We start from the raw sequence: 26,026 nt of genomic DNA, 5'->3' as shown, positions 1-26,026 counted from the left end.
CTGAAAATCATTCTCTACCGTTACCATCTGCCGTTAAGAGAATCGTTTTGTCAGGCCCACTTTGCTAATGCTTGAAAAAATGACCTTGGAATTTAAAATGTAAGATTTCTGAAAATGATTAAAATGCTTGTTTTTCTTCTTAGATCAACAAGTGCCCCGGTAGCTGGAGTAAGGTAACTAAATAAGAAGAATAAAATGAGTGAACTGGACCAGTTACGCCAAGAGGCAGAGCAGCTCAAAAATCAGATCAGAGTGAGTAATAAACAAATTTTTTTTTAAAACACGTTTATGCCATTATCATTTACAGGTTAAGGCAGAATTAAGCTTATCCAACAAAGACACACATGAGCAATCCTGCTCTAAAGATTTGAGTTTTTTTTTCTTTTCAGGATGCCAGGAAAGCATGCACAGATGCCACATTATCACAGGTAACATTTGACATACTGACCTTTGTTGTTGAAAAGCATTTGGTGTGAAATTAACCCGAGCACTTAATGTTTTGCAGATCACAGCTAATATTGACCCTGTTGGCCGAATCCAGATGCGTACAAGACGAACTCTGCGGGGTCATTTGGCTAAAATCTACGCCATGCATTGGGGAACAGATTCCAGGTAAATTAACTGCCAGAATTTATGATTTATCGTGTAAATGGTGATTTTGTTTGTTCCTGTTTTTTTTCTTTTTGCTTTATGTCAAATTTTGAGCAAAGTTCAGAAGTTTGCAGATGCCAAAATGTAAGACTTATTACTTTGATGCAGTTAATATTGTGTTATGACATGTTTTTCAGCAGGGTTTCAGGTATCTTTTTCCTTACCTCAGAATGTGGCTTATGATTATAGATATAAACAGATTTTATGTGACGACTGAGATTATTGTGGTGGTGTTATCGCTGTTCTCATTTTTGTAGGCTCTTGGTCAGTGCCTCTCAAGATGGCAAACTCATTATTTGGGACAGCTATACCACAAATAAGGTAAGTCATGAATTTTTTTTTTTTTTTTGACAGGTGTTAAATTCAATTATACTGTATTAATAGTGCCAATTCATAACAAACGTTATCTCAGGACACTTTACAGAGTAGGAATAGACCACACTCTATGACTTATTTATGATTTACATAGACCCAACAATTCCCCCATTGAGTACAGTGGCAACGAAAACCTTCCCTATTGAGGACGGACATCTGTCTGCACCGGTTGGGGAAGGAGAGAAAAGACAGACAGATGGACAGAGAGAGACAAAGACAGACAGTCTAAGAGATCCAAGCAACCACAAAAGTAACAGTATTTAATGAAGTAATGGTTGAATCTGCAAATACCACTTTGTGTCATTTAATTGACAAGCAAAGTAATAGCAACAGTTTATACTTGCAGATGAAGGCATGTCAATGTTTCCATCTTAATGCAAATAAAGTAATAGCTGCTATGTTTTTAAAACTTGCAGGAAAAGCAGATACAGATGAATATGGGCTTGGTTTCTGGTGCATCGTGTCACTGACTATGCATCTTTGTTAAGCCTTTTCATATTGTTCCTGCTGCACTATATTTTGCGGAATGCACCTGTTTTTGTGGAACTGCAGCATTCATTTGGAATAAATTTAAAAGAGTTGCAAGTCAGCTGAGAGAGGGGCATTTGTGGCTTTTGCCTTGGGGCTGGTGTGCAGTTAGTGGGATGGATGGAAGTGGTGCGCAGTTTGCTTACCCTAATAGGCAATTTTACCCTCCCCACTACAGACAGAAAATTTTAAAATGAGAATTATGTTCTGTCCAACTGGGAATTAAAAGAGTAAAGGGTCGTTTTTCCAATGCATCTCTAGAACTACTGAGAAGAGTAGAATACTACAGATTGAGGTCAAATAGTATATGGAATACCTTAACCCTTATAGGGGCTCACAAATGGAAACACTACTGGTTTCAGCCTTTAATTTAAGATGCCCGATTACACTCTCTGTGATTGCAGATTATTGATTGGTCTATACAATTATGTTTCTATCCACATAGAAATAATTCATGATTATACAGGATTCTGCGCTCTTCCACTTGCTCTTGTTACTTTGGTTGTGGGTGCTTCACTTGCTGACCTGACATGGATGTTACTCTGACTTTGGGCCGGGTACACGAGCAGTGGGTGTATAGTAATAAAAGTAGAATTAGTTTGACCTTGAAATGCATACGGTATATCAGACTAGTACCCACAGGTAATGACACTCGTGGATATTATACATTTAACAGATTATATTGGCATCCTGGTATTTCTAAAGTGCTACAATATGGTGTCAAAGGTCATCTTACATATTTACTAATAAAAGCTTTTTAAAATAATGGTTGCTCTCTAAAATGTATGAAATCTGACCTTTTTAGTTACCCGACTTGTAAAACTAACTACTGTAAAAATACTGACTTTTCTGTAAAATGGACTTTTAAGTAAATGAACGTGTGTGGTCACTTTTGTTGTAGGTTCATGCCATCCCACTTCGATCTTCCTGGGTCATGACTTGTGCATATGCACCTTCAGGAAATTATGTGGCATGTGGTGGCTTAGACAACATCTGCTCCATCTACAACCTGAAAACACGTGAGGGGAATGTACGTGTGAGCCGTGAGCTTGCTGGACATACAGGTACATGATCTACTCTCCTGGTTAGTTTTCTACTGATAGTTTTACGTATATCTGACATGCATATACAGGGATTAAAGTTTTCATTCACCACGGCGGATTTCCGTCAGCCAAGAGCTAAATATGAAATAAAAATCTGTACAAAATAGAATTAGGGATACCAGAACAGCCCAGAGCTAAATATGAAATAAAAACTGAACAAAATAGAATTAGGGATAACAAAAGTGCCCAGAGTTAAATATGAAATAAAAACTGAACAAAATAGATGTAGGGATAACAGAAAAGCCCAGAGCTAAATATGAAATAAAAAAAAAAACTGTACAAAATAGAGTAAGGGATAACAGAACAGCCCAGAGCTAAATATGAAGTAAAAACTGTACAAAATAGAATTATGGATAACAGAAAAGCCCAGAGCTAAATGTGAAATTAAAAACAACTGTACAAAATAGAATAAGGGATAACAGAACAGCCCAGAGCTAGAACTTTGGCCTCCACTGGGCAGACCTGTCCCACCTGCTTTCCCAGATAAGTGACTGTGGCCTTTCCAAAATCACTTTTCGCCAAATTCAGCGTGAGAGATGCCGAGCAAGCCGCGCAAACACTTGCTCCAGTGTCTGTATGTGCTCCTCCCAGGTTTTGGTGTATATAATAAGATCGTTTAAATATGCGTTACAGTTAGTCAGCCCAGCCAAGACAGTGTTCACCAACCTTTGAAAGGTGGCTGGAGCGCTACACATACGGAACGCCATCACCATGTATTGCAGAAAGTTGTCGGGTGTAACAAATGCGGCTATTTTGGAGGCACGGCCTGTCAGAGGCTCGTGCCAATAGCCTTTTAGCAGATCCAGTTTAGTGACGTACTTGGCTGTGCCTAAATTATCAATACAATCCTCTATACGGGGCAGAGGATAGGAGTCCACAGCAGTAACAGTATTTACCTTTCTGAAGTCAGTTATAAACCTAGGGGAGCTGTCGGACTTGGCCTCTAAAAGACATGGGGAACTCCATATGTATGGCTAAGCTGTTTTGCAGAAGATACTCTGCCTCTTTTCTCATCAACTCACGTTTCACCTGGTTGGTGCGGTAGGGATGCTGTTTAATGGGCTGTGTATTTTTCACTTCGATGTCATGCTGGAGAACAGTAGTTCTAGTCGGCACATCATTGAAGATACAAGGAAAATGGCCTATTACACCTGTTAGGTCACTCTACTGCTCTGTCGTCAGGTGATGCAGCTGCGAAGGCAGCATTTTCAATGCCTCAGAGTTTGAGAGCCGAGCCCCTTGGTGGGAGATTGTACGTGTTACCGGGTAATCAACATCAGACAGATTGGAGTCTCCAGCCACAATCAGCGCTGAAACGCCCAAGTTACCCGACAGCTGAGTGCTCTCAGCGTCTACCAGCGCTACATCCCCGCCCCTGGAATGATACAGTTTTAAAATGTTAATATGGCAAACCCGTGTTTTCCTCCTCCTCCTCGCAGGAGTGGACATAACATAATCTGTGTCACTGAGACAATCGTAACAAACATAATCCAACACGTTTTTCTCCAGTGAGGTACTGGGTGACAGGAATTTATCATGTAAGGATTTAATGACGCAGGGCTTGTGACCAAAGACGAGTTTCGCTGGACTGAATCTCCGGATTCCTGAACGGCTTCATGCGCGGCAACCTGGCACACATGGCAACAGCGACAGTACTAAGTAACATCGGTTTTCAACCCAGGCCAAAAGATATGCTTGAGAATAAGCTGATACGATTTTGCTACACCCAGATGTCCTGACCATTGACTCTCATGTGCCACAGACAAAACATGCTGTCGGTAAGCAGAAGCAGTATCCCAGTCCGAGTCAGCAGCTATCAAAGGGGACCATTTACGCACCAAGACATCTTTATCAAAAAGATAGGCTACCTTTTCACCACTTGCTTTGTCGGCACTCACCACGCTGGAAAAGCATATCTTTAATGTTGGATCCGCTTTTTGCGGCGCGCACAGACGCTCTCGGGTAAACGGGAGCGCCGTGCCGCTTTGTGACGTCTGTTCCGCACTGGAAAAGCATATCTTTAATGTTGGATCCGCTTTTTGCGCCGCGCCGCTTTGTGACGTCTGTTCCGGGCTGGCAGGGTGAACTAACTCTGCGGTTCTGTACCGAGATGTTACGACATTGGCCTCCGTCTTCTCCGCTCCCACTTCCTCTGAGAAGGCTGACATGAGAATTTTGCGTGCCTGCGCGCGTTTAACTACACACATAGGGAACAACTCTGGAGTCGCTGGTATTACCCGAGATACCTTAGTGCACCCTAAGGAAATCCAACACTTCCAGTGCAGGTGTCGCTTTACTGCCAGCAATGTCATTCCCCATTAACAATACAATACCTTGAATTGGCAATGCCGGGCAGATGGCTATGGGGAAAAAGCCAGTAACTAACTTAGACTCAATGGGCCTCATTTATCAAACTTGCGTGGAAACGGGTGCAGATCTGAGCGCAGAATTGGTCGTAGGAAAGGACCCACGTGTGATTTATGAAACATTCGTATCTGACCAATCTCAGCGTACGAATGAGCGGGCCTTGATAAATGCGGCGGTTGAATTCGATCGTCATGAACATGTTACGCCCCTAAATATTCCTGTTTCGGAGGCCTCGCCCACTGAGGTCAAACATGGAGGGAAGGAACGCTGGTTAGAAAAGAAACTTTTCCGACAGACAGATCGGCATCCTGACATCCGAGATGGAGCAAAATAAAGCTGAGCTTTTTGGCAGTCTTAAGAGTGGAATAAAAGGGGCCCATAAAAACGCTGTATAAGAATAACGGAGGAAGTCAAACCGAGGCAGCGCTCCACTGAGACCCGTGTGCGCCTGTGCGCACTGTTGGACAGGTGTGCCGTATTCAGCACCCCTGCCGTGAAATGCACCCCCTCGCATTATAGGTGATATCCTGGATCAGAAGGCTGTTGTTTCCACCTATAGGAGTAGTTTATTTACTACTCTACCGCACAACACCGGCACTACCGGCGGGTTATTAGGTATTCCGTAAGAGGATACCTTTGTCATCTAGAAGAACCATACCAAGATGTTAATCATCTGAGACCTTGTTTGATTTAATGCAATTTATCGAGGGTAGCCACGAACTGAGGAGATGACTTTGGCTCTGCAGTGCGTCTTGCTGCAGCCGCGCGCCAACACATTCATTCATTCAATGTCGGGGTCGCGGGGGGCTGGAGCCGAGCTGTTTTGATATTTAAAAGAATCGTGTGCCCCCCCTGGTCACCTGGCCACCACGTTTAAAAGCGACAGCTTGGCATCACAAATCACCTGTACGTTTATCGAGTGGTAGTTTTGGCGATTGATGAATGCGTAATCATTCATGGATGGTGCCTTCAGACGCACATGAGTACAATCAATCGCTCCAACCACAATTTTTATTTTTTTTATTCGTTTTAAGATTCTGTTTTGATCAGTACTTAATATGTGACTGCTTATGCTTAATGACAGCTGAGGTTTGTTCATTATTTTCAGACAGGTTTTGCTGTGCTGCACACACACAGGCTCAAATTTGCGTACACGATCTTAGACCTGACGTGAGATTTGATCGTAGCTCCCGCTCATGTCCAAATTGATAAATGCCCTGGGACGTATCCCATTTCAATGGCGCGTAATACAGACCCATTACCACAGGCGGATTGTCCCATAAAAGGCAACGCTGATGCCAGAATTACTGATTGAGAGCAGGCTGTGTCTCTCAACACGCGCACCGACCACTGATCAACAGGCGGACCTGTTAATGATACTAACCCGTCAAAAACAAAGGTTCAAAGCAAGCGTCAAGACTGTCGCCATTCCCCATCTCAGTATTGTTACATGACCCCACCCTGATTAATCCAATGCCCTTAGGCGGTGGAACATAGGTAGTGCAGCCAGTGTAGAACAGGGCTTTTCAACAGACACTGACTGTCTTGTTAGTCAGCACATACTCGTCTGCTAGTATAGCAGCAGCTACGTTTTGCTCATTCAAATATACACCAATACGGTCAGGCAAACACCTCTTAAAATCTTCTAACAAAATTAACTCACGTAACAAATTAAAGTCCTTTGCCTGACATGTCTTGCTCCACTTATCAAATAGGGTTCCCTTTTCCCTAGCGAACTCAGCATAAGTCTGATTTGGGGTTTTCTTATGATGTCGGAATTTCTGTCTATAAGCTTTGGGGACCAACTCAAACGTGCGCAAAATTGCGGCTTTAACAGAATCAGAAACTGTCCTCCAGCGGGAGTGCAGCTACAGCGTCTTGGGCTTTCCCATTAATTTTGCACTGACGTAGGAGAGGCCATACTTCAGTGGGCCACCGCAAAGCCGAGGCAAGACGTTCAAAAACACCAAAGTACGAATCCACTTCCGTCTCTCAAAATACAGGTACTAATGCAATGTGCTTACTAATATCAAAGGGAATTCGAGGTGAAGGTGGAAGGGTGAGACATCTGTGCATCGGTTGATACACTTTGCACATGAGCCTCTTTCTGTGATTCAAGTTCCAGCTGACGCAGCCTCACAGCTCTGTCAGCTTCGATCTCCAGCTTTTTTACTTCCAGCTGGAACTGTAACTATGCTTGTCTTGTGCTTGTCTTTTCCTGAGATTCCATTTGAAGACGGGCAAGGCGGACTTTCAGTCGGGCCTCGTCTCTGAAACCAGTACTGATCATAATGGGGGAGTGTGACCGGCTTTTTACCTCGTCCATCTACCTCGCCTTCCGCCCTCAAGGCTGCTTGCGCCTCAAGGCTTACACCACCCTTCCCAGCAGTCAGGGTGCCAGCCACAAGCACAGGAAGCTCAGCCTGTGCAGGCAACGCAATAATCTCCCATTCCACCAACTTACCAACAATTAGAGCTTTAAGCTCTTTTTTCAGTATTTGCCTTGAGAAGGAGATCTCAAAGTGATTCACAATTTGTATCAGATCAACCTCCCGGCAGGTATCTATCTGATCCAGTGAAGGATGTAGGAATTTTACACAATACTTTTCAGAATTTCACACCAATCAAAAGGACCTAGCAGAGTATATATTGCGTAATTCAAATTCTACAGGAGGCTTTCTGGAGTCAGCAGAGTCGTTGGTAGTTTAGTGCGCCAGCAGGCATTTATTAGCAGAAGGACATCGGATGATACAGACGTCTGGAGAAATGTTCTATTCTCTATCTAGAGTAACTGTGAGCACACAGTACCCGTGATCAGAGGCAAGAAGTTCTGATATCTATTCTAAAAACTCCAGCATATAAACTTGTTACAAAGGCGTGGTTATGTGTGCGCTTGTGCGTGCATATGTGTATTTTAGAAGTAGCAGTTGCTCCAGCCTCCATCTTCCTCCCTGTGCGTAGGAGTAGCCTCTGTAGAGCAGGAGTCTTCTTCTTTATCTGTGAAGAAAGCACAACACGTACAGCAACTTCCCTAATCTCAACTAACTTTGCCAGGTGCATATTTGCAACATGGCTAGTTCATTGTCTTTGTGACCTTGACCGACTTACTGTTCCTGTGCTTTTGGAGAAAGCAGAAAAAGATTGAGTCAAAAGTTTGTGTGCTTTTGGAAACAGAAAAGTTTGAGCTTGGACTAATAATCACTATCACACTTTAAATGATCATACCTAATAATCACACTTATCACATTCTTATTAATCATTACTAATAAACTCGCTAACATATGATTATTAATTCTTCAATCATTGATTATCACACTCTTATTAATCATTACTAGTACACATGCTGACACATGATTATTAATTGAATTATTACTAATACACACACTAACACATTGATTTTTAATTCTTCAATTCCCCCTGTTGATCACTCACCAGAGTGATCATTCCTCCGAGACCACAAAATCCTGGATGTCTAAAGGGATGCCACGGACGTGGCCTGCCAAGTTCTATAACTCTAACAATTATCAAACCATGCACATATGAGATAAATTACCACTAAAATAATGAATATTACAATAAACACACTAAGTGTCCACACACACACTGTTTGTTCTCTACTCCTACTTAACCCCTTTACCCTATTTATCAACTCTATATACTGTGGTGTTCTTTACTATTGGTGTATGTGGGTCAATCATAGATTATATTTATTTACAGAAGTCCCTTAACCCTGTTCGGTTAGATCTGTTCTGACTTGATCTAAGGACCTTTTGGGCTCCTCCCCCTGTCTACACCTTGAAAGGTGAATCCACTTGTCACTTCCCTGTATTTTTACTGCTGTGGAGGTTTGCTCCACTACCTTATGGGGTCCTGTCCACCTACAATTGTGTCCACTTTCTTTTCAATATCTATACATACACCCAAGGTTCTCCTAACAGAGTCAGTGAGGCGGGTACTGGTCCTGACCCCCCTTGGCTTCCTGACAATGTCTTTACCCAGCCTTGGAGTTGAGTCACCTGGGACCGTGCTAGTCCTGGTGTGGCCCCTGGCTGCAGCGGTTCCTGGTGTCTTGGTCCAGGGATGGTGCGACCTGTAAATAACTCATAAGGGGTTAATTTCTTTTCTCTGTTCACACTAGCCCTCTTAGAGTATAATGCCATAGGCAAACAGTCTAATCATGATAAACCTATAGTTGCCATCATTTTAGCTATTTTCTCTGTCCTCATTTCCTCCTCATGCTTAATAGGCAGACCTGAAGCTGTCACAAAACCTGCTCTCTCTCACTCTTTCAACTGACAATGCACTGCTGCACTGGCCTATGCAGAGTCTGCATATGCCTGCCATCAGACTGTACAACGCTGCACAGCCACGCTGAGCGACGCTCAGGGAATAAACTAACACTACTCAAAGTGACCTATCACTGAAATGCACCTTTATCTCTCTTGCACATTAAAATCCACACAGCACATTGTAATAATGTGTTTATCTGCGATACTGTACTTTTATTTTATTTTATTGTTGTTCATATTTTGTATTTTATATTTTATCTTATTTTTAGTATTTCTGATTGTTTTGTACCGCTGCTACGATGACCTAATTTCCCCTCGGGGAAAAATAAAGTTATCTATCTATCTATCTATCTATCTATCTATCTATCTATCTATCTATCTATCTATCTATCTATCTATCTATCTATCTATCTATCTATCTATCTATCTATCTATCTATCTATCTATCTATCTATCTATCTATCTATCTATCTATCTATCTATCTATCTATCTATCTATCTATCGTATATGTTCACTCTCTTTCCCTCACCATGCTTACAAGCTGCTGTCACTGCCATCACTTCCTCTCGCTGAGCTGACGGTTTTTCTGTCACTTCTCCTGTACTTAGTGTCTCAAACTTTCCCTGATCTTTGATAACCACTGCCCATGCTGCGTTTAGTCTTCCATTATCTTTTCTGAAACAGCAGCCGTATACATACAAGTCAATGTCTGGTCGATCCTGTGATTTTGCATGCAAGTCGGGTCTCACTATAATGGCTTGCGTTGTCAGTGGAATGCAGTCATGTGGGTTTTCGTCATCTGGAACTGCTAAACAGCTCGCTGCATTAACTCCTTTGTGTGTGTACATTATATTTGCATTTAAGCCGTCCTCTACTTTTCTCAGTCGAGAGCCTGATAGAGTAAAAACGGATGATGAGATTAACGCTATTACACTATGCCTGGTCAAAATTTTGAGTGGATGCCTGGATTACCTTTTTCTCTAATTCTGATTGTGAGGTGATGTGATGAGTGATCTTGTACACCTGTCCTTCTTTAGAGTATGTGACTGCCGGGATTGTGGCTTAATCCCAGTCCTGTAACTGAGATTTTGTTTTTACCATGGGTTTTAAATCTTTAGCTTGACTTCCTTCTCCTAATGCTTAGCTAATATGGGGTGCTGCAGTGTCACCCATGTTGTACCACTCTGCCTGCTCTGCAGTGAGCAGGACTTGTGCTACTACTCCTTTCTTTGATACATATGTACTATGAACTATGGTCACTTCTGTTTTTGCACTATTTGGTCTTATTTACTCATATTTATTCACTCCATATTATATTATTACAAAACAAACAAAACAAGAACAACTGCACCATGTCATGTGAATATGTATATATGTCTATTTCTATTTCTTACCTTTTTAAAATTTAACTTTATTGCTTATTTTTGCTATTTTTTATCTTATTTTGTAATATTCTGTTGGTGCTGTGACAAAAGAATTTCCTCCTCTGCGGGACATTAAAGGTTTTCTGATTCTGATTCTGATATATATATATATATACAGTCCAAAGTCAGTGTCCAAGGGGAACCCTCTACTTCCCTAACTCTTTCCTCATACACTTCTTCAGTTTGGGTGCGGTCATAGAGAAAAGTACAGTGGGGAACGTCAGGGACCGGTTTATATGGGTGCACTGAGTGAATCCACGGTGTCCATTGTTGATACAGTTTCAAAACATTGGTAATTGGCGGGTCTGGGTCCTCTTTCAATTGAGTCCAGTAAACGTTGGCCAACTGTTGCTGCTGATCAGGATCTTCCCCTAGGATCCATTGTCCAATGTTACATCTTGAAGTAATTGTCTCTGAACAGTCTATTTTTACCCTATTAGGGAAATGAACTTGCACCCCCTGTGGGCCACATAGGATAGATGCTTTTAATCTGACTAGGACGTCTCTTCCTAGCAGTGAGATTGGGCATTGTGGCGAATATACATAGCTTTGATGAAACTGGTAACCAGCTATTTTAGTGGGGAAGGGTTCTGTGAAAGGGAGTGGCATTGGCTGTCCTCCAAATCCCACAAGGTCTATGGAATATTTGGAGAGCTGTTGACCGAACTGAGGTTGTATCAGAGTTGAATGTGTTGCTCCTGTATCGACTAAAAAGTTCACTTTTCGTTCGTTCACTTCTCCCGTAGCAAGGAGTCAGCCTCTCCCCTTGCCCTTGACCCTGGGCACCCCTAGTATTGGTCTGGATACCCGGTGCCTTGGGGCAACTGGTTATCTGGGGCCAGTTGTGGTTGTGATGGCACCTGCTGTTGTTGCTGCTGTGGCGGGGGTCCCCCTCTTGGTAGACCTCTCTGGTTTTGTGGACAGTCTCGGGCCCAATGTCCATGACCTCCACACATGAAACACCCATTGTCCCTGGCCCCCGGTGGTCCGCCCCTGCCCCTTCCATAACCTCCTCGAGGATTAAAGCCTCGTCCTCTTCCTCCTCTATAATTTGATTGTGGTGGGCCCCATGGTCCTGGCGGGTTCCATGGTCCCTGGGGAGGGGGTCCTGTATAAAATTGGCCTGCAACTGGGGCAACTGGAACTGGGGATTCCCATTGGCGCTGGCTCCTCCTGTTGTTGGCTCATTTGTGCTTGTGTCTCTAACTGTAATTTGGTCAGTTGTATTTTCAAATTATCTATCTCTGTTTTGCTCACAGCCTTTCTTTCATCTGCTCTACGCATGTGATGTTGAAGTGTCCTCATCCATATGTGTAATGGATCTGTGTCTGCTCTGGGGTCATCCTCCATCTTTGCCTGCACTTCCTTATCTGTTCCTTTCATAACTGCAGCTTTAAACATTGATCCCTGCAGTGGATCTGACCCTGGATTGTTCCTGACCTTTCCTGCCAGTCTTTCCTACATCTAAATCTAATTGGTCTGTTGTCCCTAATCCGTATTTCTGTCCAATTAATTCTGAGTTCTGTAGGAAATGCTGCTACATTTTTAACACTGTTATCACTTATCGCTCTTTACCACTTATTTAGTTTGTACCTATTTTATTTCAACATGCTGCTAAACTGCACGCTGTGTATTGTTGTTTATTGTATATATCTACGTTTAACCACTATGTCCGTTGCACTCTGTCACATTTAGTTATTGTTTGATTTATTTGATGTTAGCTTTATTTTGATTATGTTAGCTTATTGTTACTCTGATCCTTTCCCATCTTTGAATTGAAACTGTTGCAAAATAATTTCCCTCGGGATAAATAAAGCTTCTTGAATCTTGAATCTTAATCCTCTCACATCACCTATGATGGGATACCGTGACTCTACTAAGGAGCTTTTCATAAAATATAATATTTTAAAATTTACAGATATAGTCAAGCTAAAAATACTTGAAATCTTATTCAGAGCTGTAAAAAATCTTCCTACAGTTATTCAATCCTTAATTAAATTAAGAAACAATTGCTATAATTTAAGAGGACTGCTTCGATTTGAAACAAGAAAAGCAAGAACTAACATTAGACAAAGATGCGCGTCCGCGTCCGTTATTGGTGTAAAAATGTGGAATGACCTTAATGATAAACTGAAAGTAATTACAACACGACCGATATTTAAAAGACCTTGAAATTTGAAATAATTAATGCATATGTATAAATGTTATAATTGGAAAAGAGCAAAATAAATAAATAAATAAAAATGGAAATGTTATTCATTTTGATTATTAAAAAGTAAACCTTAATTAAGCAAATATGAATTTTGATTTTGCAGATTTTGATTTTTGCTTTGTGAGTATGTGTATGTATGTTTACATGTATAATATGTTTAAATGTATATAAAGTAAGTAAATTATTTCATTTATTTAGGTATAAATAAATATACTTTTAATCAAATATATGTTTAATCATAAGTAAATAAGTCAGAACTGTGATGTTAGGGTTGGCTAATAAAAGCAAGTTGCTTCAGCCAAATCCTTTCTTTGGTTGAAATTGTCAAAATATTATGTCATTTTATTTAACATCTAATGTAGAACCAAAAATAAAATTCATTCAGTCATTCATGGTGAGCTCTGTGCCTACGGTTAGACCAGCTAATTTCTGTCACCATGTTCCAGCTCCGTCACTAAGTGGTGGTAGTTGTGCATTCATGTGTTCCTTGTCTGCTAAACTAAATTGTTTATATATATCGGTGGTCCTGTCCCTAGTCTTAGTTCCTGGTCCTCTGCTTCCGCATTCTGACCATAGTATCTCCTCTTCCTCCCCCTCTGAGCCTGAACTCATCATACTGATTTTACGTGTTTGTTTTTAAATCCCTGTCTCTTTCTCCCGTGTTTGTCGCTTTTCTGGCTTCTACAGTCATAGTCAGAGTGGTCTGAGTCAGTTAAGTCAGTCTCAGGTTTGGGTTTTCCTGCTTGGTGTCTGTGGATGTTAGTAGGTGTTTTTTCATTAAACAGCAGTTTTGTCCTTGTTGCTGCTCCCTCTATTTCTCCCTCTAACTTCTTCTCTCATACTGTCTCTCCGAAAGCCCCTCCTTTCTCATGCACCCTCCTTTCCTCATCTTGCGCTCCTCTCTGACGCTGTCTCTCCTTCTCCTACTGTTTTTCCTCCTCCCACTGTCTCTCCTCTTCTGTCTGAAGTCTCACCCTCTCAGATTCACCTGTTATTATACTATAGTCTTGCTTCCCTCTTTTTTGTATCCTCATAATCTGCGTTTCTTCTCATTCTTACCTTCATACTTCCTTCTGCCTCAATCGTAGGTAACTGTAAAGACAAATCTGGATAAATTCTACTTGCTGAAGGGGCTGATGGTGACGGGGGTGGGTGTGGATAGGGTGGGGGTACTGTTTCTGCCTCCTTCTCTTCTGCCCTATTTCTCAGCTGTCTCTACACTCTCAGCTGCCAGTCCGGCCATATGCAAATCTGCTCTTCGCTCCTCCCTCTTCTCCTATTCCTTCTCCTCCTTCTTTCTCTTATGCCACAACCTACTCAGACCATTATTTCTGTTTCCCACTACTTCTTCACGTGCTCTGTCCTCCTCTAACTCCTCCTCTAACTGAACCATATATTACATACATATACATACATATTTTACCATATTCTCTGGCTCGCTTCACCCGTCCTGCTACTCGCTGCCAGTATTCATCCCAACCTAATCCTGGGCCTGTAAATTACCTTTAATATAGCACATCATATTCCCAAAATGTGTAGTTGCATTTTCATGAGAAATCTCTTAAAATGTGTAGTTGCATTTTACCGTTACTTCCTGTTTTTAGGCTTGTGCTTTTATTTTGATAGAGTGTAACCGTAAACGGAAAAAAAAGAACAACTTTACAGAAAGTTAAGTGTATTGCAAACGGGTCTATCAAAAGTGCAAAAACTCAAGGAAATGTAAACCGACAAGTTTGTTAAGCACCTGGTGGATAAAGGCACAAGGTTTGTCATCATTTTGTTTTATGTGGTGCTTAATGCGTTATCAAAACGGGATGTCCTTGTGTTGCTTTGCATCGTTTTATACAAGTCTATTTTAAGCTTTTAATTTAATCAGTAACGCTGTTTTGGAACGATTCAGAGCATCTGTCTTTCTGAAGGAGACAATTATTTCATTACACTGCTTGCTAGTTTTTAATAAATACAGCATTATTTTTGTGTGCATTAACAATCTTTGGAAGTTAAAGCCGCAAACTGATATAATAACTGTTATAATATCATTTTTTAAGTTAAATATGTTTGTTTATTGCACTCTATTCTGAGTTTATAATTAAGATAAAATAGGTTTAAAGGATATGTCATGATTGTAAATGACAATTCATTTTCTGTAAAAGGTTAAAAACACACTATTTTGATATTTTTGAACATGATATTATATAGATGGTATTATTTATTTATTTATTACATATTATTTTTGTTTCATTCCATAGCTCTTACTCTTATTGTTCACGTTGTGTTCACGGTGTGTTCAGAGTCTTTAAGGTGTCAAAAGATTTAATGGAGCAACTGTATCATCTATTTTGCCCAAAAATAAACACTTGTGAACCATCAGTTAAAGAGTCCGACCATCAATCAGCCGGGACTCTACAGGGCCTGTCATAGTTATTTCAGCTGTTAAAGTACTATTCACAGGTATTTATTTATTCTTTTTTCACACACACTCGTTATCCGGTCAGTGGATCTAGTCCCCAGTGATCCTCCCCTCACTCAAGCTTCTACTCTACCGTGATAGAGCGGAGTGAGACGTATAAATCACTAGTTTTAATGACCAAAAGCCGAGTGTCACAGCCCCGTTATTTATGTACCCCCAGATAAGAGAAGACCAGTGGTGAGTTTAATCGTCAGGCTTTTCTGTGATGTCTGCAACAAGCTTCTACTGACAGTGTTTCACCATCAGCGGCTACAGACAGGGTGTATCCACCACCACAGAAACCTACTCACACTTTTATCTGTTTGTGTTCTCTATTATCCTCGAAACTTCCCACACAACAATCCCACAAACAAACACAGTTTTTAAGTATTTCTTACACTTTGGTTCCCAGAACCTTAGGTCCCAGACCTACAATTTTTTCTTTGGTTCCCAGAACCTTTAGGTCCCAGACCTATGGTGGCTTTCTAGGCTCACCTAGGGGCTATCCCCCTGTGGCGCTTTTAGTCCTTAATGCCTAATGTATATTCGAGGGTCTCTACAGCCTCCGGCCTTTCTGCGTTCCCTGAACGTCTTACTGAGCACCGTTTATGCGCCTAGGACCTGTCGGGATTTATGATCCCAACACTCCTTTACCTTTTACTTATACTGATTCCAAATCAGTTTAACAGGCCTTTTTTCAATCGTCAGTCCCCCGGCTAAATTTGGATCAAATTAACCTCTAGGAAACATACTGACATTCTCCACCAATTTAGATTTTAAGGCCGAATCACAGTCTTCACTTCTTAAGAAGAATAGGTGACTGCTTACCTTTTGTCAGTGATGGGCCCTTGTGGAGAAGTTCAGTCGGCCCCAGGAGGTTCCCAGTGACTCCGCGTGGTCACCGGTCCAACCTCTGCAGCTCCTTTTACCTGAGCCTCCTTGTCAGAATCACGTCCGGGGTCACCAAGTTTCTCTGTAGGAATTTTACACAATACTTTTCAGAATTTCACACCAATCAAAAGGACCTAGCAGAGTATATATTGCGTAATTCAAATTCTACAGGAGGCTTTCTGGAGTCAGCAGAGTCGTTGGTAGTTTAGTGCGCCAGCAGGCATTTATTAGCAGAAGGACATCGGATGATACAGACGTCTGGAGAAATGTTCTATTCTCTATCTAGAGTAACTGTGAGCACACAGTACCCGTGATCAGAGGCAAGAAGTTCTGATATCTATTCTAAAAACTCCAGCATATAAACTTGTTACAAAGGCGTGGTTATGTGTGCGCTTGTGCGTGCATATGTGTATTTTAGAAGTAGCAGTTGCTCCAGCCTCCATCTTCCTCCCTGTGCGTAGGAGTAGCCTCTGTAGAGCAGGAGTCTTCTTCTTTATCTGTGAAGAAAGCACAACACGTACAGCAACTTCCCTAATCTCAACTAACTTTGCCAGGTGCATATTTGCAACATGGCTAGTTCATTGTCTTTGTGACCTTGACCGACTTACTGTTCCTGTGCTTTTGGAGAAAGCAGAAAAAGATTGAGTCAAAAGTTTGTGTGCTTTTGGAAACAGAAAAGTTTGAGCTTGGACTAATAATCACTATCACACTTTAAATGATCATACCTAATAATCACACTTATCACATTCTTATTAATCATTACTAATAAACTCGCTAACATATGATTATTAATTCTTCAATCATTGATTATCACACTCTTATTAATCATTACTAGTACACATGCTGACACATGATTATTAATTGAATTATTACTAATACACACACTAACACATTGATTTTTAATTCTTCAAGGACGAGCCACAAAGCTTTCTAGACTGAACATGGCACCCAATTACCCGCCAATTATTTATTAACAATAAAGTTTAAAAGTAGAAAAGAAAACGTACAGAACTACAATATACTCTCTTGAAACTCTCTCTTTTGAAACTAGAGCTGAAACAAAAGGCACACAAAAGATCATCCACTTAACTAATCCTTTAGAACCAAACACAATGGCCCTCATTTATCAAACGAACGTACGGCAGAAAAACGTGCGTATGACCATTTCCTGGCAAACTCCGGCATTTATCAATTTGGACGTGAGCGGGAGCTACGATCAAATCTCACGTCTGGTCTGAGGTCGTGTACGCAAATTTCAGCCTGTGTATTTGCTGTGCACGCGATTCTTTTATATTTCAAAACAGCTCGGCTCCAGCCCCCCCGCGACCCCGACAGGGACAAGCGGTTGAAGCTGTTGCGCTTTCTTGAATGAAAAGGAAAGCGCACTGCAGAGCCAAAGTCATCTCCTCGCTTAGTGGCTACCCTCGATAAATTGCATTAAATCAAACAAGATATCAGATGATTAACATTTTGGTATGGTTCTTCTAGGTGACAAAGGTCTAACGGAATACCTAATAACCCCGCTGGCAAGCCCCGCTACAGAGCCGGAGCGAAGGTTCAGCAGTGCGCACAGGCGCACACGGGTCACAGTGGAGCGCTTTTTTCGGGTTGACACCCTCAGTTATTCTTTTCCATACAGTGTTTTTATGATGGGCCCCTTTTATTCCACTCTTAAGACTGCCAAAAAGCACATTTTTATTTTGCCCAATCTCGGATGTCAGGATGCCGATCTCTGTGTCGGAAAAGTTTCTTTTCGTACCAGTGTTTCTCCTCTCCATGTTAGACCTCAGTGGGCGAGGCCTCCGAACCAGGAATATTTCAGGCGTAACATGTTAATGACGATCGAATTCAGCCGCTGCATTTATCAAGGCCCGCTCATTCGTACGCTGAGATTGGTCAGATACGAATGTTTCATAAATCACACGTGGGTCCTTTACTACGACCAATTCTGCGCTCAGATCTGCGCCCGTTTTCACGCAAGATTTATAAATGAGGCCCACTGTGAGAAGCACCCCTATCCCTAGCCTTACCAAACATAAGCTACAGTCGAAGCAAGATGCAAACTACGCTGTCCCATCTCTGGAGTAGTAACTCACACAAAGAACAATACCACATTGAATGTACATCAAAGCACCAGGCGTCCGAGTCACAGAAACACAGTGTGGCGATCGTCACTCAGGGAAGCCATTTATAGGTGAGCCAGTGAATCGGGATCCGCAGGAACCAGAAAGTGGGATGGGCCAGACCGAACCAATCCCCGACAGGAGGCCACACATCCTACTTTGCATATACACAAACTCTAAAACACATGAGTGGGGAATAACGACAGCCGTAACAGTCTGATCCATAGATGAATCAGGTCTAGCAGCAGGCCTTTGTTGTCTTATAATCCTAATAAGTAAACTAACAACCTGATTGGTTGATGTTTTCATTCAGTGTGCGGAAGCCCCCGTAATTGTCCTTGATCCTAAAAAGAATTCATGAGAAAAACAAGTTATAAATATATATTTAAGTGCAAATGAATCACAGGTAAAAGACTCCCCTGGTGTGTAAAGGCCTTTATACAGTTGACTCATATTAGGTCTATGCAGACTTGTCACAGTAGGTTACACATCTTTATAAAATGTGCACCATTTTAATAATGCGCGTGCACATATGCACGTGGGGTCAAAGGTAGTAAAAAGAAATTTAGCACTACAGCCCGAGAACTTAATTTCATGTAGAAAAGACTAGCTCATACTGCAAGTAACCTGTCTGACACTGCTCCAGGGCAGATAGACAGGTTCAACCACAGACCTACAGTATTAAATGGTAAAGGAAGGAAAAGAAAAGACAAAATAAAATATTTGTTATTTCACAATTTCCAATTACATGTGCATGACTGAACAATGACTCGCAGCACATGAAACACAGCAACTATAACAACGATATCCAGTTTTAATCAGACTGTTCAAAACCAACAGCCGACTGAAGAACGCAGCGCAAACCAACAGTTTATAAAACGTTAGCCTACCAACGGATGATCTCATGCATTTATCCTCAAATTAGAAATAAATGAAACAGGAGCGCAGCTGGTGTCCCTGCTCCTGCACCCTGAGGAAGGAGCAGGCCGACATGCGTTAGTGTTTTTTTCATTGTACCTACTAAAATAAAGGGTTTTTAACTTTTTCAAACCCACCTGAGTGCCTGCACTTTATTCTTTTAGAAATTCATTTATTTGGGGTTATCTGTAATTATATTTAAAATGATATTTGTACTATTTAAAGACTACTCAGCAAATACACGTGTATATATACGATTGTATCTGTAAATATATTGTATAATGAAACACAGCTGAGCAAATGCATTTAAATCTACTCTGTGCCACATTAACGCTAGCTGAAGAGCCCATTTTGGTGGACATAAAAAAAAACACATGTTAACAATGACACCCACAGACAACAGGACGGTCATGCCCCGTCTTACCGTTGATTCAGCTCCACAGCAGAAAATCGGCTGATTAAATTAGATGAATATCAGTCCATCAGTCAACATCAAGTCCTGTGAGTTTGAGTCACCAGAAACATGGCAAGACATGGTTTTCTCAAATTTCGGTATTTTGCTGTAACTGTCACTCATGTCACTTCTTCTTCTGCTTATTTCCTGTAAAGTCAACATGCAGAAATGCGGACAGCGCCACTCTGTCATTGCAACCCACTTTGTGGTTGGAGGATGTATTTTCCTTCAATCCTGTCAGCAGATTTCAAGCTTACTGCTGCCCCCTAGTGTGTAAGGTTATCAAGTGCAGTCCCCCCTGCTTACCACTGTGATAGCCCTGTTGTGGAGTGACAGGGGGGCGGTTGGATCAAAGAAGGATTATCTGTAGATAGGCAATACAACTTGGCCTGAAAAAAAAATCGGTCAGAAGTTTTTGTTTTTTTGCTTTAATACCTGCATATAAATAACAACAACCCCCCCCCCCCCCCTTTTTATTTATTTTTTTATCAGGATACCTGTCCTGTTGTCGCTTTCTTGATGACAACCAGATTGTTACAAGCTCAGGAGATACCACTTGGTAAGTAGAAGGATCGCCTATATTGAGTTGCTGTAAGGTGTTATCCAGCCAACATTTTTGTGCAAAAGCTAGGACGTTGATGACATGGCAAAGGGCAATCTCAATCATGTATTTTATGTTGTAGTGCACTTTGGGACATTGAGACAGGCCAGCAGACAACCACATTTGCTGGACACACAGGTGATGTCATGAGCCTGTCATTGGCCCCTGACGCACGGTTATTCGTCTCTGGTGCTTGTGATGCCTCTGCTAAACTCTGGGATGTTCGAGAGGGTATGTGTAGACAGACGTTCACTGGCCATGAGTCTGACATCAATGCCATCTGTGTAAGTTATTTTCTTTAGGTTGAAATTGCACTTTGGGATGCGTTTCCTCTGTTGTGCATTAATTATTTATTTCTCCTTTTTAGTTCTTCCCTAATGGCAATGCATTTGCCACAGGCTCCGATGATGCCTCCTGCAGGCTCTTTGATCTGCGTGCTGATCAGGAATTAATGATCTACTCTCATGACAATATCATATGTGGCATCACGTCTGTTGCATTCTCAAAGAGTGGCCGTCTTCTTCTGGCGGGATATGATGACTTCAACTGTAATGTGTGGGACACACTAAAAGCTGACCGTGCTGGTAAGTAGTTAAAGCATGATCTCATGTTATAAAAATGGGTCGAAAATTAGACAAAGCGATAAAATGTACTTGCTTACTGTTTTTGTTTTAGTATTGTAGACTAAATGAGAATTGTTGTTCTTGTGTAGGTGTGTTGGCCGGACATGACAACCGCGTTAGCTGCCTTGGAGTTACTGATGATGGCATGGCAGTTGCAACGGGATCCTGGGACAGTTTTCTGAAGATCTGGAATTGAAGTTAACCTCTGGTTAACAGGTATGTTCATTTAACAAGGATTGTTTTTGACAAGTTTGTAGCTTTGAGTTGGCTTATTACTACTCTTTTTGATCAGCTGTTATGCTGTTGCACTTTGAGGCCTATTGCTAATATTTATATATAAGACAATATATGCACTCAGATGTCACTGTAGTGTTTTACAATATCCATTAATGTGAGCATCAGATTGATGCTTTTAAATCTTATTCCAAATTTTCTTTCCCCCCCTCCATCCTTTTCACCCCTGACCCATTTTCATACCTGCTTTATCCCAGGTAAACAGGTACAGGTTTAAAAGTGTTGTAGCTTCAATTAAATATCTTTGTTTCTTTTGCTGGGTTGCACATTTGAGACACTGTTAGCTTGAATGTATCTTGGAATTCTGGGGCTGCACCTATGGCAGTAAAGCTGTGTCATCTGGTTTTGAAATTAAAAAGCCATTGAATTTCAGGCACTGAATATGTATGCATTTAAGTTATGTATTTAAAGGATTTGACTCTGAATTTAACTCTTTATTTTTCCATGTTCATAAATTCAACGTTAAAGAATTCAAAGTAAAAAACTTAAAGGTTAAAAAAAATTATTGAAATGAAAAAATTCAATAGCAAATTCAGAATCAAAATAGAATGTATACAATTCAAAGTAAAAAAAATCTACGTTAAAAAATTCAACAGGCCAAAGTCAATGCATAAAATTCAGTGTTCACATCTGGGGAACCAAGGAAGAGCAATAGATTCTAGATACCAGATCAGCTGTATGTGGTCAAGCCAGGAAAACAAGGTTGTTCTGTTGCAGCAGCTGTACCCAGCCTCTCATCAGATTCACAAACATCTTGCAGGCCACATCTCATATATACTGTGGTGTTATGATTATATAATTGTGCACTACATTATGTAGTTATCAAGGGGGATTTCCACAAGCTACATCTATATTGACCACTGCATTACAGCGCCCTATGACTATTTTCTAAGAGGAAATCAAGGTAACCAGTTGTTTCAGATCAACTCAATACAAACTGTTACCTGGATTTTGACGTATTTAATTAATACGTGACTGGCAATGATCGCTGTGTGAGCTCAAGTGGCTCACAATGTAGAGCAGCGGACTGTGAAGTTTGTGTTTTGCTCTGATGGGATCTAATCCAGCTGGACGCAATCTATAACAATATATTTTCTGAAGTTTATTTTTCAAAGGTGGCAGTAATGTAGTGCACACTTATATAATCATATCCCCACAGTAGATATGAGATGTGGCCTGAAAATCCTCGGGAAGATGTTTGTTAATCTGACGAGAGAGGCTGGGTACAGCTGCAGCTGTTAGAGAAACACAACAGGGAAACTAGTAGAGGTAGGAGTAACCAGACCGGAGTAGTAGATTTGCTCCCCTCAGGAATAGTTAGCCTTTACCGGAGACGACTGCTATTTAAGACTGTGGTATGTTTTCCTACTCTGCTGGTGAGAGAAGGACGTTAAGGGTGACAGCGATGGTAACGTCATATAGTAAACACGCCAAGTTAGCCCCCTAAGCTAATGCATGCTAACTAATGGCTGATTGGAAATGCGCAATGACATATTTTTTCCCTACACTAGATATCATCTGATAATTTGAATCTTTGTTTTTTAGGGAGCAGCCCTATGGCATTCTCTTTTTAACTTGATCAACAAAGCGTGATTGATCCTGCTTTTTCACTGTCTCTAGCATCTTTTAAAGCTTAATTTTTTTTCAATGCAAGACATGCTTTACAGAGAAATAAGCCCAACCTGTGGAACAGAACTTATAAAAAAGAAAGTAAAGCTTTGTTGCTGTTGTGGTGTTTCTGCCATAAAAACGGTAGAAATAAAAAAATCCACTATACAGTATGTACAGCAGGTTTGTGATTTTTAACATGACATGTTTTAATATATTTTTTTCATAATGTATTTCTCAGATTTGGCAGGCGCCCACTTAGGCCAAAAACTGTAGGTGTCTTGTTCTCCAGCTGGTTGCAGATGTACTTTTAATAAACACAAGCAGCCTCCTGCATTCTTATGTTAGTCTATGTTGTTTGATAGCTTTGCCAATTACGTCTTAAAATGAAAGCTCAAATTGGATGAGTCACATTCTAAATAAAATTTGTCTTTGATCCCCAGATGTTCTTTTCACTCCAAAGTTGACTTGAAGACCATTACAACTTCCGAATGTTCACAGCATCTTCTTCAACACTGTTTAAACTGACTTAGACACCACAAAAACGAAGGGAAACCAATGCCTTTCCTACACAAAGAAGAGCACAAATGTTTATCACCAAGTAAAGAAAGGATCTCCTGTGGTATCAAATCAGAAACCTGTGCATTCCTCTCTGGACCATTTTGTGTTACCTTGAAAGAGAAAACAACACTTTCATCCATGCAAATGTGTACGTTTGGAAAGCAAATGTTGGAGCGTAATTGTACAAATTATTTATTATTAAAAAAAAATTATTTTTTAGGAATTCTACTCTGATGGTTTGTTATTCTTGATGGCTTTCTTTTTTTTTTTAGTTGTTTTAGATATATTTGAATTACAGCTTGTCTTTCTAATCCAGTTAAATCATATAAGAAAGATGAGAGAAAACATGCAGCAAGTAATGCAAGTAAAAGCTTTGATCATATTACACAAGCATCTTTCAAAATATCCATGATGTTGATATACTAGCTGTTTTGTTTCATCACAGCCTTTTGCACACAAAGAAGCTTTGCCTCTCAACTAATACTTTAACTAACCAAGTAGTGTTATGAATGTTCATTACAGTACAAAAGTTATTATGAGTAAATATCCAGTTAACCCCCTTAATTCTTGTACATGCCTTTGACTTTGGGTGGGAAGGGTCAGGGATGGCAAGGTAGGTGCTGAGATAATTGGGGCATGGCTGGATTTTATTATGTGGATGGGGGATTGTGTTTAGTATCCACTTTGAGTGAAACACCTCACCAGACTAAATAATACACTTTCTTTGCTTGGGACTGCAGTTGCAACTCTGTGAATGAAATGTACAAATCAATGTGTGAAAATAATGGTCTGATGTTTTAAGTTAAGACATTTCATTTTGTCTGCCATGAGTTAATTTAGATGTGCGTGCTGTAGACTTGCTTTCAATTGTGCAAAATCTAGTTTTTATTTTGTTTAGTTTCTGAAAAGGAGAATAATCTATTGCTTGAACTTAATAGAAGCCTTTTTTTGGCTCAAATTCTGCATACATCATGTACTAATACTGGTAATGCTATGCACCAGAGCGGGCGAGAATGTAGAAAGACTTAATATTGACTGCATACTTAGTGTAAATTATGCTTACCAGTTCTATTGATGCCATTTTTTTAATAATAATTCTGAGAATTCTATCCCGTCCTTTTTCTCTCCTTTAAATCTTCACACTTAATGGAACAAAAATGTCCTCACACACTGTCCATACTCAAACTTTTGTATATATTTTTTTTCTTGGTCTTAAATTGAAAATCAGAGCATCTGAATGACAACAGTTCACTGTATACAGAAGCAATTTTGTTAAAGTTGTGACATATTTTCACTTTTCTTTTTTTCTGCGATGATGTACAATAAATGTGATGTATTTTTGTGTAGCCAGAAGTAAAAATGCAATTCAACTGAGATGGATTCCCTTTTCTCTGTCTATCAATATTCTAGAGCATCGCACCCTTATGTACCTTTTCACTTTTTGTATTTCATTTCAGTCTGTTGGTGTTAGAAGGTGAGCTGGATGCAAGATAGATACTCTACTAAACTGTGTTATTGATTGAAAAATGTAATAAAAAGCTGTTTGAGATCTTTTTGTTAACTTGAATCTAAAAGCTGCATTGGATGTGTGGACATGTTTATCATATGTATATTTGTGTGTAACATTTCTCAGCTTTTAACAGATTTTTAACAGTAAATAGTTTTTCACTAGTGTGCAGGGAGGGAGAGGATCAAAGTGAGGCAAGCGGCACAAGACCAAATTTAGAATGGAAAAATGGGTAGTTGAATACAAGTTTGCGGTTAGATTATGATGTGTAGTATTATGTGGGTTCAGCTTGTTAGTTTTTAAGACCATTTAATTCTTTTGGTCACCTAAGTAGATTTTGTCCTGGTCCATAGAGAAAAAAATAAACATAACTAAGTACAGTTACAATTTTGTGAATTAATAAATTATAGTTTGCTTGGTGTTGCTCAACTTGCTATCTCATTGTCAGACAAACCAGGAGTACAAAATACTATAGTTTTAGACTATAGCATAAGTTTGTTGAAATCAAAATGCTTTCTTTCTGTATCAAAAAAAAAAACAAAGTTAACATTACATTTAAAGTTACACAGAAACTTTGTGGTGGGGGGGCTGTGCTGGCAGACCCAACCATACCCAACCATATATCACATACTGCATGCATGACCCAAGACATTATCTGTATCAGCCATTGGGCACTGCAAATTATGGATTTAAATTTTTTTTATCTCTTCCGATGTCCACTATGTGGCACTAGAGAACACACTGATACACCATGTTGCTGTTTATCAGATGTAGGCCACACCATATATGTAATGTAGATCAGACGATGTCTGTCACAGAAGCTTTACTTGCTGTCGTCAGTAGGTGGAGCCTCCTGCTGGCAGCTCTCTAGCGTCCGGACGATCCAAAACGCCCTCTTCCTGGTTATAGTATAGTGTGTCCAAAAAAGTCAAAATTGAATATGTCCCAAAATTGCTTAAATCAGGGATAGGATAGCCTGTCTATGCAAGTTATGACCATAGACTGTATTAAATAATGGACGTAGCCTACTAGCCTCTCTGTGGAGGC

The 26,026-nt window shown here is 40.5% G+C and overlaps 1 protein-coding gene across 1 annotated transcript in view; it reads left to right on the top strand.

Moving 5' to 3' along the window:
- The window catches only part of LOC310966202 (guanine nucleotide-binding protein G(I)/G(S)/G(T) subunit beta-1-like), a 46,780-nt gene extending 21,778 nt beyond the window's left edge, over positions 1-25,002 (top strand). The window contains exons 2-11 of the mRNA XM_083940057.1: positions 144-252; positions 390-428; positions 506-612; positions 909-972; positions 2,456-2,618; positions 20,278-20,344; positions 20,469-20,670; positions 20,754-20,970; positions 21,099-21,225; positions 23,355-25,002. Of these exons, the coding sequence (XP_083796183.1) occupies positions 196-252; positions 390-428; positions 506-612; positions 909-972; positions 2,456-2,618; positions 20,278-20,344; positions 20,469-20,670; positions 20,754-20,970; positions 21,099-21,205 (1,023 nt within the window). The 5' untranslated portion in view covers positions 144-195 and the 3' untranslated portion in view covers positions 21,206-21,225; positions 23,355-25,002. The remainder of the gene's footprint in view (positions 1-143; positions 253-389; positions 429-505; positions 613-908; positions 973-2,455; positions 2,619-20,277; positions 20,345-20,468; positions 20,671-20,753; positions 20,971-21,098; positions 21,226-23,354) is intronic.
- Positions 25,003-26,026: the final 1,024 nt, after the last annotated feature.

The sequence above is a fragment of the Echiichthys vipera genome (genome assembly GCF_963691815.1).
Source record: "Echiichthys vipera genome assembly, chromosome: Y".
NCBI classification, from domain to species: Eukaryota; Metazoa; Chordata; class Actinopteri; order Perciformes; family Trachinidae; genus Echiichthys; species Echiichthys vipera.
The sequence above is the reverse complement of the archived record's forward strand: the minus strand, read 5'-3'. Positions and strand labels throughout refer to the sequence as shown.